Source organism: Anomaloglossus baeobatrachus, chromosome 3, assembly GCF_048569485.1.
Source record: "Anomaloglossus baeobatrachus isolate aAnoBae1 chromosome 3, aAnoBae1.hap1, whole genome shotgun sequence".
Lineage (NCBI taxonomy): Eukaryota > Metazoa > Chordata > Amphibia > Anura > Aromobatidae > Anomaloglossus > Anomaloglossus baeobatrachus.
Window position 1 is genome coordinate 678,246,171 of NC_134355.1, and position 14,198 is coordinate 678,260,368.

Consider the following 14,198-nt stretch of genomic DNA (forward strand, 5'->3'; position numbering starts at 1 on the left):
GGGGGCGCTACAAAGTATTAACTTAAAGGGGATGAATAATATTGCACGCCCCAATTTTCAGTTATTTATTTATTTTATACAAGTTTAAAATAAGCAATAAATTTCGTTCAACTTCACAATTGTGCCCACTTGTTGTTGATTCTTCACCAGAACTTTAACATTTTTATCTTTATGTTTGAAGCCTGAAATGCGGGAAAAGGTTGAAAAATTCAAGGGGGATGAATATTTGCAAGGCACTGTATATTGTTCCTGGTCATAGTGTGTCTCAGCGCCTCTGTGTGTTAGGACAGATTCCCTCAGTCACTCAGATTTCTTGTTTGTATTCCGGAGAGTCATCATAATAGTCAAAGGTCTGGGTCTTCTCTGCCATTCTGGACCCCTACTGGTCAAGGGTCAGAGCACCATCTCTGAGGTTCCAGCTCTATTCAACTCGGTAATTTGGGTTTCTTGGCTCATTCATCGTCAAGACTCTATTTGGCAGCTCTCTAAGGTGCGTCCTAGTCATCTGTACTTGCCTGTCCCAAGATCTACAGAGTACACACCTTTTTTCCTTCGCGGTTTCAGGTCTGGGCAGAAAGTTTTTACAATTTAGTGGCTGTTTTGTGACCCGAGAATCTCGCCTCTGCACCTCCATTCTCCTAGTCCTTTTCTTCCCACCCTTGAGGACTGCTTTGTGATGTCCCATGATTTCCTGTGTTCTCTAATGAAGCAATAGAGGAAAGAAGATTTTGGGTACTCACCGTAAAATCCCTTTCTCGGAGCCTTCATTGGGGGACATCGCCCCGTCCTTTTTTAAGTGCCTCTGTTGGGCCAGTCTGTATTTTATTTTAGGTTTCTTCTCCTACTGCTTTCACACGAACTGTTCAGCGTGGCTCCGGTCGGTGGGTGATTACTACTGAGGAGGAGCTAATTTTTTTCTTTGCCTAGTGGCGGCAGCATACACCCGTGGTTTCCAGTATCGCTTAATGAAGGCGCCGAGAAAGAGATTTTACGGTGAGTGCCCAAAATCTTTTTTTCTTTTATTTCTACAACCCCTGGCAATAATTCTGGACTCCTCTGGCTCTGAGGATGTTCATTCAGTTGTTTACTTTTGTTAAAAAAAAAAAAAGCAGATCACAGACGGCCCAAAACTAAAGTCATTTCAAATGGCAACTTTCTGGCTTTAAGAAACACTAAAAAAAATCATGAAAACATAATGTGCAGCCAGTAACGGATACTTTTCAAGACGAAACAGGGAAAAAAATTATGGAATCACTCAATTATGAGGAAATACTTATGGAATTGCCCTGTAAATTTTCATTCCCAAAACTAACACCTGCATCAAAGAAGATCACTCCTTTTTAGATGCAGACTAATGAGCAGATCACACCTTGGAGAGCTGTTGTGCCAAGTGGACTGACATGAATCACGGCTCCAACACGAGAGATGTCAATTGAAACAAAGGAGAGGATTATCTAACTGTTAAAAAAAGGTAAATCATCAGGCAATGTTGCAAAAGATGTTGGTTGTTCACAGTCAGCTGTCTAAAATGTGGACCAAATACAAACAACATGGGAAGGTTGTTAAAGGCAAACTACTGGTAGACCAAGGAAGACATCAAAGCGTCAAGACAGGAAATTTAAAGCAATATTTCTCCAAAACAGGAAATGCACAACTAAACAAATGAGGAACGAATGGGAGGAAACTGGAGTCAATGTCTGAGACCAAACTGTAAGAAACTGCCTAAAGGAAATGGGATTTACATACAGAAAAGCTAAACGAAAGCCATGATTAACACCTAAACAGAAAAAAATAAGGTTACAATGGGCTAAGGAAAAGCAATCGTGGACTGTGGATGACTGGATGAAAGTCATATTCAGTGATGAATCGCAAATCTGCATTGGGCAAGGAGATGATGCTGGAACGTTTGTTTGGTGTCCTTCCAATGAGATTTATAAAGATGACTGCCTGAAGAGGAGAACATGTAAATTTCCACAGTCTTTGATGATATGGGGCTGCATGTCAGGTAAAGGCACTGGGGAGATGGCTGTCATTACATCTTGAATAAATGCCCAAGTTTACATTGAAATTTTGGACACTTTTCTTATCCCATCAATTCAAAGGATGTTTGGGGATGATGAAATCATTTATCAAGATGATAATGCCTCCTGCCATAGAGCAAGAACTGTGAAAACATTCCTTGAAAGAAGCCCCATAAGGTCAATGTCATGGCCTGCAAATAGTCTCAATCCAATTGAAAATCTTTGGTGGAAGTTGAAGAAAATGGTCCATGACAAGGCTCCAACCTGCAAAGCTGATCTGCAACAGCAATCAGAGAAAGTTGGAGCCAGATTGAAGAAGATACTGTTTGTCACTCATTAAGTCCATGCCTCAGAGACTGCAAGCTGTTATAAAAGCCAGAGGTGGTGCAACAAGATACTAGTGATGTATTGGAGGGTTATTTTGTTTGTTTTTCATGATTCCATAATTTGTTCCTCATAATTGAGTGATTCCATAAGTTTTTCCCCTTATTGGTCTTGAAAAGTAACCGTTACTGGCTGCACATTATGTTTTCATGATTTTTTTTAGTGTTTCTTAAAGCCAGTTTCGCACTTTCTTCAGGGGCTATTACTTTTTCACTTATTACACAAGTTATTTATGCTCAGCAGAGAAAATGGTGTCTTAGAATACCCTCTCGCACGTCTGTGTGCAAAGATTCATTGCTGCGGAGCAACATTTTACCTGTCCAGACCTGAAAAACTGTCTGGATTCATGGAGCAGCAGTTGCATCAAGCCAGTGCACATAACTCTGCATGGGAGCTGTGTGCACAATACGGTACTAGATATATAACCATAACTAGTCAGTGGAACCATAGGGTGTCTGGATTTTACACTCGGGCGTCATATGCCATATAAAGGAAATCTAATCTCATAATCTCAAACTTTTTTTTTGAGGGGGGGGGGCAGAATGACTCTTTTAATCAACCTCTTTTTCATGCAATGGCGTCCGTAAGGTTAGACTTTATCACAAGCCTGTGTAGTACACTGATGCAGCCAATTATATAGTTGTGACCACTTTTGTACTAGGCGCTCCTTGTACTTGTGAGGCTCACGTGTCATGGATGACACAGTCATGTGGTATCTGGCAACAGAAGGTCACATCATTTGACTGCGCAGAATACTCCCTGATGTTACATTGTTCCTGCTGTCAGTATTCATTGGTATAGGTAGCTTTCCTGCTGGGTTTATCCCTTCCCTTTTTGGACCCAGCAGGAGCTCACCTTCCACCCAGCTGCTGATCATCAGTATTCCCTTGGTGCTTAATTACTCCAATCTTCCCTGGACTGGTGCTGGTGATATTATTCAGTTCATTCTATCCCTGGTTGCAAGCAGGTGGCTTGCTATCATCTGTACTATGATTGCTGAACTCCTGCCTGTATCATCTGCTTGTTCCCCCGTGTGTCATCCTCGTATCTTCCTTTAGTGTTTAGTGGGGTTGAAGAAGTGCACATCCCACCTGTTCCCTATTTAGGCTCCAGCACTAGAGATACCTAGGATCAGGTATCCGGTGCATAGGTGCAGAACCTATCTATTGTGGTGAGGGTCCCCAGAGACCAGTTGTAGGTTTGGTCAAGGGTCACCATCTCCCCTTTCCCTAGATGCAGGGGTCCCCTTCCCTTACCTTTCGCCGCTCGCTTGGTTCTTCCCCGTACCTAGCGTGATATCACCCAGACAAAAAGGTAACAAACCGAGCATACGCACTATACAGAATATACTACAGAGAAGAGAAATTGAGCTGAAAATCAATGTAGACCGGAGTAAATAATAGCAAGAGTGCAGTTTATTAAAAGCAAATACCAAAAAAATGACAACAGATGTGAATCGGAAAAAAATGAACATCGTGTCACCTCTGCCGAGACGTTAACAAGTGTCACCGTACTGAAGAACCAACCTCAGTGTCAGGAGGATGCCTGTAAAGTCAGTCTACATCAGCAAATACAATTTACCGGTTGCAATTGCTTTGGTTTGGGCTCAATCATGACGTTATTACTCTACATACTATAAGGGATCGTTGCAATGTTTCTAAACTGAAATAAATAAAAATATAATTTTTTTTTTACTATTTGGTTCTTCTGTGATCTTTAGTGCTCATCACGTTGCCCGGAGCTGAATATAAGGTTGTTTTGGGGTTTTTTGTGGTGGTGTCCACCATGACCTTTTTAGTTGTGTTTCATTTCCAAGAATAATCCACCCACCAGCCCCCCGATAAGTTCCTCACTAGGGGTTGACATCAATTTCATGCTGAGAAGAACAAACCATTCCAGGTTGGAGAAGCTGGAGACCTGGCAACAAAAACATTCCCAAAGTTTTGATGATCCTTCTCTTCCATACGAGACTCTGAGGTCGGGCAGATATCTAATGACCGTCTACAGACATCCTTAGACCGTTACTACTGACTTTACCCGTTCTAGTGGGGAACTCGCCCAACTTCCCCACTTCTAGTGTAAAATCTGACTACGGAGAACTTATAATATTCCAAGGAAAACCAGATGGAAGACCTATCGAATACGCATATAATGTCACTTGATGTTTTTATTGAAGTCTTACACTTTGCCGAATCCTTCTCTTGGCTGCTCCACTAAAGAATCGGCCATATTCCCTCCTATCGACCATCTCTTCACCATCTGACAAGAGGTCATAAATTCGTACAAGGATTGGTATGATATGAACGTACCACTATGACAATATTGTCGAAGCTCTCCATGTGCCGCCTGGGGTTCCTCAAGTCTGTCTCTTACATGGATGGGGAGATAAAGGGTCCATCAACATTATCGTGAGCTGGACCCACCGATTTTGGCAAGAACAGTCACCCATCTCAAGCGGTACCAGAACCTCCCTTCGACCACAGATGGAGTGAGCAAGATGGAGTTCAACATGCTCAAACCTTTGTTCTCATCTCCATTAGGACATTGGTGGTTGTTCCCCCTACTGCCCACATAGGCAGCTTGATATGCGAGGAGAACCGTGGAGGACAAGGATATTATGAGGGGGCTGGAGGCCATTTCTCGAATAGGAGTGTTATGTCCTTTAGATCTATGGAGGCCACTAGGTGGTAGAGGCCAGCCCCTAAGCAACTACGCCTCGTGCCCTCAATGCAATCCGGTCTTTCATAATTTCGGAAGCAGCATTTCATTACTTTACAGGCTGAAGGTTTGTTATTTTTGTGAGACCATGACTTCTAGTCTAGTCACCTCCGGAGCTGTATTCATAAATCCACTTCAGTGACGGACGCTCTGGCTACATCTTGGCTGAGCTCACATGCAGATGATACATTTTGCTACATTTAGATACAGAGTAACATACCATAGAGGCAGTCCATTTACTCCTAAGGGGTCCCCGGAAATAGGGGCCCCTTCCAGCTTGGTTTTGCTTCCTTTTTTTATTTGGCAGTGCGAATTTTTGATGGGGTGTGAGTACCACAGGTGCTGAAATATCAGATGTCCGGGGATGGTAAGGAGTGTGCTGGTGTCAGGCAGATCCAGAAAGGGGCCCCATTTTTATCTTTGCTATAACACTGCATGTACATTGTGTGGTCTGCGACTGTGTCTCCCTCCAATGCACCACTGCAGGGAGAGGGAACATGAACCATTATTCTATATGCAGTGCTGACTATGGCGTAGGAAGTGGCAAAAAATAGCTGATTGCAAGTCCTAATTATTGACTGGATGGTGGGCAAAAGTTTTGAGAGTGACAGAAGTTTTGTTTTTTACAAAGTTTGCTTTTGTAGAAGCAATGGATAACGGATGGCAAGGATACCAATAGTCATCATTGGTTTGCATCAAAAGGGCTTTACAGGCAAGGACATTGCCACTTTTAAGATTGCCCCTAATAAACTATTTATCGTATCAAGGATTTCAGAGAAAGAGGTTCAATTACTGTGTATAGAAACAGTCCTTCAAGTGCCTGGACCATCTCCTAAAGAGGTTTCAGCTACAGGATCAGTTCAATACTAGTGCAGAGCTTGCTCAGGAATGGCAGCTTGCAGGGTTAGTGCATCTGCTTGCAGAGTAATGTGTATACAAAAAGTCCAGAAGTGACATCATTACTTTGCATCAAAAAAGCTTTAAAGGCAAGGACATTTCCATTTGTAAGATTGCCCCTAATCAACCTTTTATCATATCAAGGATTTGAGAGAGAGGTTAAATTACTGTGTATACAAAAAGTTTAGCAAGTGCCAGGACCACCTCCTAAGGAGGATTCAGCTACAGGATCAGGCCAATACCAGTGCAGAGCTTGCTCAGGAATGGCAGCTGGCAGGGTCAGTGCATCTGCACGCACAGTGAGATGTATATAAAAAGTCCAGCAAGTATCATCATTACTTTGCATCAAAAAAGCTTTACAGGCAAGGACATTTCCATTTGTGAGATTGCCCCTAATCAATTTTTATTATATCAAGGATTTGAGAGAGGGGTTCAATTGCTGTGTATACAAAAAGTCCAGAAAGTGTCATAATTACTTTGCATAAAAAAGCTTAAGGGTATGTGCGCACGTTGCTTTTTACCTGCTTTTTACCTGCTTTTTTTGCTGCTTTTTCTTCTGCGCTGTTTAATGCCAAAATGGATGTGTTCTTCTATTCAAGCAAAGTCTATGGGAATTTGGGTTTCTTGTTCACACTATGTTGTTCAAAATGCTGCCTTTTTGTGGCAGAACTTTGGTAAAAAACTCAGCTTTGCAGTGCAAAACCCAAATGGCAAAAACAATTGACATGTTGCTTCTTTGAAAAGCTGAGTTTTTGACCAAAGTTCTGCCACAAAAAGGCAGCATTTTGAACAACATAGTGTGAACAAGAAACCCAAATTCCCATAGACTTTGCTTGAATAGAAGAACACATCCATTTTGGCATTAAACAGCGCAGAAGAAAAAGCAGCAAAAAAGCAGGTAAAAAGCAACGTGCGCACATACCCTTACAGGCAAGGACATTTATTTCCATTTGTAAGATTGACTCTAATCAACCTTTTATCGTATCAAGGATTTGAGAGAGAGGATCAATTACTCTGTATACAAAAAGTCCAGCAAGTGCCAGGACGGTCTCCTAAAGAGGTTTCAGCTACAGGATCAGCTCAATACCAGTGCAGAGCTTGCTCAGGAATGGCAGCTCGCAGGGTTAGTGCATCTGCACGCACAGTAAGGTGAAGGCTTTTGGAGGTTGCCTAATGTCAAGAAGGGCAACAAAACAACAACTATCCAAAAAAATCAAGGACAGGCTGACATTCTGCAGAAAGTACAGGGATTGGACTGCAGAGGACTGAGGTAAAGTTACTTTCTCTGATGCTGATCGCTACCATGAGTCCTATATTTGCCAACAGTAAAGCCTCCTGAGACCACTCGTGTGGGGGCTCGTCATCCATATAGGGGGCTCATTCACAATTTTGCCTAAGAACACTGCCATGAACAAAGAATGGGATCATCTTCCAGTACAATGTGGTGATGATGCTTTTTCCGCTATGATGGTGACTGAATCACAACTAAGTGGCTCGGGGAAGGAAATGTTGTCATTTTGGGTCCAGAAAGCCCCCCCAGATCTTAGGTCCATTAAGAACCTGGGGTAATTCTCATAAAGATGAGACAGGAAAGGGTAATCAGTCAGGATCGGCCCAGAAGCCGAAATCCAACTGCCGGGGCGAAGGGCAGAAAACTGGAGACATCGGGGTCAACGATGTAAATATTCAGTCTGTACCGAAACGTTATGTATTGATTAATATAAGTGTAAAAAGATAGGAAATGTTTATAATTGTAACCATAGCAACATCCGACTAAAAGATCCAGAAACAATAAGCAAAACTTGTGTCGGTCTCAAAACTTTTGGCCACGAGTGTATATACAACCATGCAATGTGCTTATTGGCCACTAGTGGGCACTGTACATACAGCCATATAATGCTCCTATTCACCCTGGAGGGAAGTCTATGAACAGCCGTTTAATGCATTCTTTAACCACTAATCTTATAGATGTATATTACACCTATATACATCCTTATTGTTATCATATTGCTCCTACTGACCACTAAGAGGCACTCTTTACTGTCGTGTAGAGCTCTTATTGACCACTAGGGGGCAATCTGCATACCTCGGAATATTTAACCTACTGACCACTAGGGGGCAATCTGCTTACAGCCATATAGTGCTCTTATTGACCACTAGGGGGCAATGTGCATACAGTCTTATAATGCTCTTATTGACCACTAGGGGGCACTCTGCATACAGCTGTATAGTCCACCTATTGACCACTAGGGGACACTCTTCATACAGCTGTATAATTCACCTACTGGCCACTAGAGGGTACTCTGCATACAGCTGCATAATGCCCCTGTTGGCCACTAGGGGGCACTCTACATACAGCGGTATAATCCACCTATTGACCATTAGGAGGCACTCTGCATACAGCTGTATAATCCACCTATTGACCACTAGGGGGCAATCTGCATACAGCTGTATAATCCACCTATTGACCACTAGGGGGCAATCTGCATACAGCTGTATAATCCACCTATTGACCACTAGGGGGCAATCTGCATACAGCTGTATAATCCACCTATTGACCACTAGGGGGCACTCTGCATACAGCTGTATAATCCACCTATTGACCACTAGGGGGCACTCTACATACAGCGGTATAATCCACCTATTGACCACTAGGAGGCACTCTGCATACAGCTGTATAATCCACCTATTGACCACTAGGGGGCAATCTGCATACAGCTGTATAATCCACCTATTGACCACTAGGGGGCACTCTGCATACAGCTGTATAATCCACCTATTGACCACTAGGGGGCACTCTGCATACAGCTGTATAATCCACCTATTGACCACTAGGGGGCAATCTGCATACAGCTGTATAATCCACCTATTGACCACTAGGGGGCACTCTGCATACAGCTGTATAATCCACCTATTGACCACTAGGGGGCACGCTACATACAGCGGTATAATCCACCTATTGACCACTAGGGGGCACTCTACATACAGCTGTATAATCCACCTATTGACCACTAGCGGGCACTCTGCATACAGCGGTATAATCCACCTATTGACCACTAGGAGGCACTCTGCATACAGCTGTATAATCCACCTATTGACCACTAGGGGGCAATCTGCATACAGCTGTATAATCCACCTATTGACCACTAGGGGGCACTCTGCATACAGCTGTATAATCCACCTATTGACCACTAGAGGGTACTCTGCATACAGCTGTATAATCCACCTATTGACCACTAGGGGGCACTCTACATACAGCGGTAGAATCCACCTATTGACCACTAGGAGGCACTCTGCATACAGCTGTATAATCCACCTATTGACCACTAGGGGGCAATCTGCATACAGCTGTATAATCCACCTATTGACCACTAGGGCCACTCTGCATACAGCTGTATAATCCACCTATTGACCACTAGGGGGCACTCTGCATACAGCTGTATAATCCACCTATTGACCACTAGGGGGCAATCTGCATACAGCTGTATAATCCACCTATTGACCACTAGGGGGCACTCTGCATACAGCTGTATAATCCACCTATTGACCACTAGGGGGCACTCTGCATACAGCTGTATAATCCACCTATTGACCACTAGGGGGCACTCTACATACAGCTGTATAACCCACCTATTGACCACTAGGGGGCACTCTACATACAGCGGTATAATCCACCTATTGACCACTAGGAGGCACTCTGCATACAGCTGTATAATCCACCTATTGACCACTAGGGGGTAATCTGCATACAGCTGTATAATCCGCCTATTGACCACTAGGGCCAGTCTGCATACAGCTGTATAATCCACCTATTGACCACTAGGGGGCACTCTGCATACAGCTGTATAATCCACCTATTGACCACTAGGGGGCACTCTGCATACAGCTGTATAATCCACCTATTGACCACTAGGGGGCACTCTGCATACAGCTGTATAATCCACCTATTGACCACTAGGGGGCACTCTACATACAGCTGTATAATCCACCTATTGACCACTAGGGCCACTCTGCATACAGCTGTATAATCCACCTATTGACCACTAGGGGGCACTCTGCATACAGCTGTATAATCCACCTATTGACCACTAAGGGGCACTCTGCATACAGCTGTATAATCCACCTATTGACCACTAGGGGGCACTCTGCATACAGCTGTATAATCCACCTATTGACCACTAGGGGGCACTCTACATACAGCTGTATAATCCACCTATTGACCACTAGGGCCACTCTGCATACAGCTGTATAATCCACCTATTGACCACTAGGGGGCAAGCTGCATACCTTGGTATATTCCAGCTACTGCCCACTAGGGGCACTCTACATACGGACATATAATGGACTTATTGACCAGTAGGGGGCAACCTGCATACAACTGTATAATCCGCCTATTGACCACTAGGGGACACTGCATACAGCTGTTAAATGCTCCTTTTGACCACTGGGGGGCACTCTGCATTTTGGTAAGAACCTGTGCAGGACTCCTCTCTTCAGAACTGCATTACTAATGAAAGGGCTTCGGTGCAGAGATGGTGCCTGACCCAGTTCTCCACCGACAATCATTCACTTTGGGTAATTACGTATGAAAATGCACGATTAGCGATCGATTCCCTGCACTGGTAATATAAATAAATAAATTACTGATAATTATATTGCATTTGTTTTTGCCCCCCCCCCCCCCTTCGGCTTCCACCATCACCTCCATCCAACCCCCATCTGAATCCTCACTACCCCAGAGGGCCATAGATATAACAATTTACCTTCAAAAAGACAAAGGACCTGACAGTAACCAATGTACTTGATCAAGTACTCACAGTGAATTAACTTTTTTTTTTTGCCCTTCAAGACAAAAAGGATAGTAAAACAAAAAAAAAATCCAAAAATTTTGATTCCAAGAACAATAGTGAAGGATGCTCATTATGGGATGTCCTCTCCAAGGCCAGGACTACGACTCTGTGAAGCAATCCCGGCTCTGCCCCTACATGCGGCTCCCATCATACAGCGCTTTGTCAGGATTTCTATATATATATATATAATATATTTATCATTCGTAAAAATATAAATTTGAAAAAACACGTAAATTAACCTCTGTCCATAGACGACCTACATCCACATCCCTCCTATATATTTTTTTTATATTTTCCTCTGTGTCTATGGTTCCCGTTCCTGGTAATAAAAAGTAACAGGGTTTTTTTGGAAGCTGTGGGGTTTTTTCTTATAAAAGTATATTATTTTTTTTTGTGTGTGTGTGTGTATTTAAGAAAAATAGAAATCACAGAGGCTCTGGATGAAGTCAGCTCTATCCTAAGCTGTGACGGATCTTGGATCCTAAGCTGTGACGGATCTTGGATAAATCATCGGTGAAACAGTCTTTTTTTTGTTTTTTTTCCTCCCTCTAGTACCTGGGAAATTATTAAAGCCAGAGATAAGTGAAGAGGATAAGCAGCAGTGATCGGGGTGCAGGCCGTATCTGAAAGGGGGGACACTAGCTGACAAAAATATAAATGTTGATTTGTTTTCATCATGTGTTATGTATATAGTTTTTCTTTTTTCCTAAATTTTTTTTTTTTTACAGTTTTGGTTTTTTTTTACTCCAAATATAATGAAATATATTGCACTCTCGTGTCGTAGCATTCTCGCTAACTACATGGGCAAGTGTTATTATCACAGTAAACTAGCAGTAAATTAGCCGTCCCCATTGCCCCAACAGAACGTCCAACGCGTTGTGGGGGTATTTTTTTGACCTTATGTGCTCATCTTCTACGTTTCGGGGGCCAAGTTTAATTAAAACTTGGACTGTTGTGTCGTGAAGCATCCAATTCGCATTCTCTATATCAAAAAGTCATCGTAGGCCCTTTTCGGCTGACAGCCTCCACCTTTTGGGTCTACTGGATTTTTGTCCAGACGCTCTTTCTTTCTCTTTCGAGTCTCTTCGTGAACATGTGCGGTCAAAAAGGATGTCGAGCAAAAAAAGTCTTTTAAAAAGGCAACTCCAGAAATAAAGAAACTTATATTTATAGGTGTATATGTCGTCTATGATGTCCATTTTATATCTATTCCCCTGGCGTGTGGAGGTCGCTGGGCTTCCTTGTCGAAGACGTCAGTCTGCATGGACTTCATGTTTTTATGGCGTTTCTGCTGGACGGGTGCTCTACAGATCAAGAGTTTTCCACCACTTGGTGGGGCAGAGTGACCGAGGAGCCGTTGATGAAGGAACCTTGTTTGTCGCGTCCTTTCATGAAGAATGTGAGAAGTTCACCTTTCCCTTTGACGTAGATGGGTCCTCTCCTGACAAAGCGGAAGCCGTACTCCTTCAAGATGTCATGGGTGTCTTCTACAACCTGCAACAGGGAACAAAATGATGAATCACGATCTGCACCACATGGTCATGGATCTTCTCGTTTACTTGTAGGCCCTAAGCTTGGACCCATAATCAGGGGTGTATCCCTGGTGAGCAATCGGGGCTTTTGCAGGGGGACACAGATGGCATATGGGTGCCGTCGGGCCCCCTGATGTTTCCCCAGTGGCTGCATTTTGCTGCCTCCCTCGGACTGGGATTCGGGTGTTCTCTGAGACGGTTGGCAAGCTGATAGAGTGCTCAGAGAAAGTGCAGTCCAACGGTTCCCATCGATCAACCGTAGTTACGTTATTCGCCGGCACCACTGAGAGTGTTAGTGGTTAGTGCTCCAGTGGAGCTGAGGACACCAAGGAATTATTGTAATTGGTGGGGGGTGTATTTGAGGACATCATTTGAGGAACGAAGGGGGTTGGGTGATGACGCAGAATGACGAGCAATGGGAAGATGGGTGCTGACACAGAATATGGAGCAAAGGGGGTAGAAATTTGAAGATACTGGGAAGCGAGGAAAGGGATGGGTGCAGACAGTTTGGAGAGCACGGGGGGACAAGTGTGAATACAGTATGGGGAGCAAGGGAAGAATGTATGAGGAAACAGTGTGAGGAGCGAAGAGGGAATGTGTGCAGACACAGTATGGGGAGTGAGGTCAATGGGATGGATTCGGATACAGTATGTGGCGCAAGGGGAGGCGAATTTAAGAACACAGTATGAGGAGCGAAGGGGGATGTATGAATAAACAGGTTGAGTGGGGGGATGTGTAAAAATGCAGATATTATATTTAGCAGAGGGGATGTGAGAGGAGACTGTATGAGGGAGGAGAGGAAATGTGTGAGGAGCCTTGTGAGTGAAATAGTGTGAGGAGACAGTATGGAGGGATAAAAGTGTGAGGGAGCACAGAAAATAATCGAGGTAGCGTGTGGGACCATAGACAGTATAGAGAAAGAATAGCATGGCTGGACAACGTAAGAGCATAGCCATGTGGGGACAATATGCCGAGGAGAAGAAGTGTGATGTGGGGACACAGTATGAGAGGACAGTCTGAAGAAGGGGTCCTGTGTGGAAAGGAAAGGGCAGTGTGGAGGGCAACTACCATACGAGGGACAGTGTGGGGGTCATATTTTGTGTAGGGAATACTGTGAGGGGCAATTATTTATTCAGGCGCACAGTGTAGGTGGATATTTTACTCAAGAGCATTATAATCATCCTGCTATTTTTAAGGGCATCGTGTCGAGATGTGCTGCAGAAGACCAGAGAAGAGGGAAGTCTGCAGAGACGAGCTGTGGATGTGAAAGATCATAATGGTGTCTGGACTAGATGAAGAAAAAAAGAAAATTACTCCAATCTGAGACAACATCATCTATAACGTACCTGTTTGGAAATGATTTTTGCGTTACTGATTAATTCTCATCAGTGGGCGGCACGGTGAGTGCTGTGAGAATTCGGACGTTTGCAGTCATCCAGAGTGACTGCAGACTTTCATCACAAACCTGGAAAAGTGTGGCACCCCTGATGCTTCAGTCGCCACAGAAGTACTGCACCTCATTCAGAGATGTGGTATTCCATCCTGGGTATGGAGGAGGTCATCCACCGGTTCACACAAAAACACAACACCCCGATATCACCAACTCATATTTTAAAAAAAAAAAACGTTTAAAAAAACTTTTAAAAATATGAACAAAATAAAAAAAAAAGTTCAAATAAAAACATTGTGTCTGAAAAAATGGTGAAAAAAGCAAAAAAAAAAAAAAAGTATTTATTTTTACAAATTTCTTTATTTTCACCATTTGAAAAAAAAAAATATACATGTTTGGTGTCTGC

General features: G+C 43.4%; 1 protein-coding gene across 1 annotated transcript in view; it reads right to left on the reverse strand.

Annotated features, from left to right (window-relative positions):
* Positions 1-6,884: 6,884 nt before the first annotated feature.
* The window catches only part of LOC142297046 (adenylate cyclase type 3-like), a 176,166-nt gene continuing 168,852 nt past the window's right edge, over positions 6,885-14,198 (reverse strand). Inside the window, exon 20 of the mRNA XM_075341279.1 lies at positions 6,885-12,364. Coding sequence (XP_075197394.1) covers positions 12,182-12,364 — 183 coding nt within the window. The 3' untranslated portion in view covers positions 6,885-12,181. The remainder of the gene's footprint in view (positions 12,365-14,198) is intronic.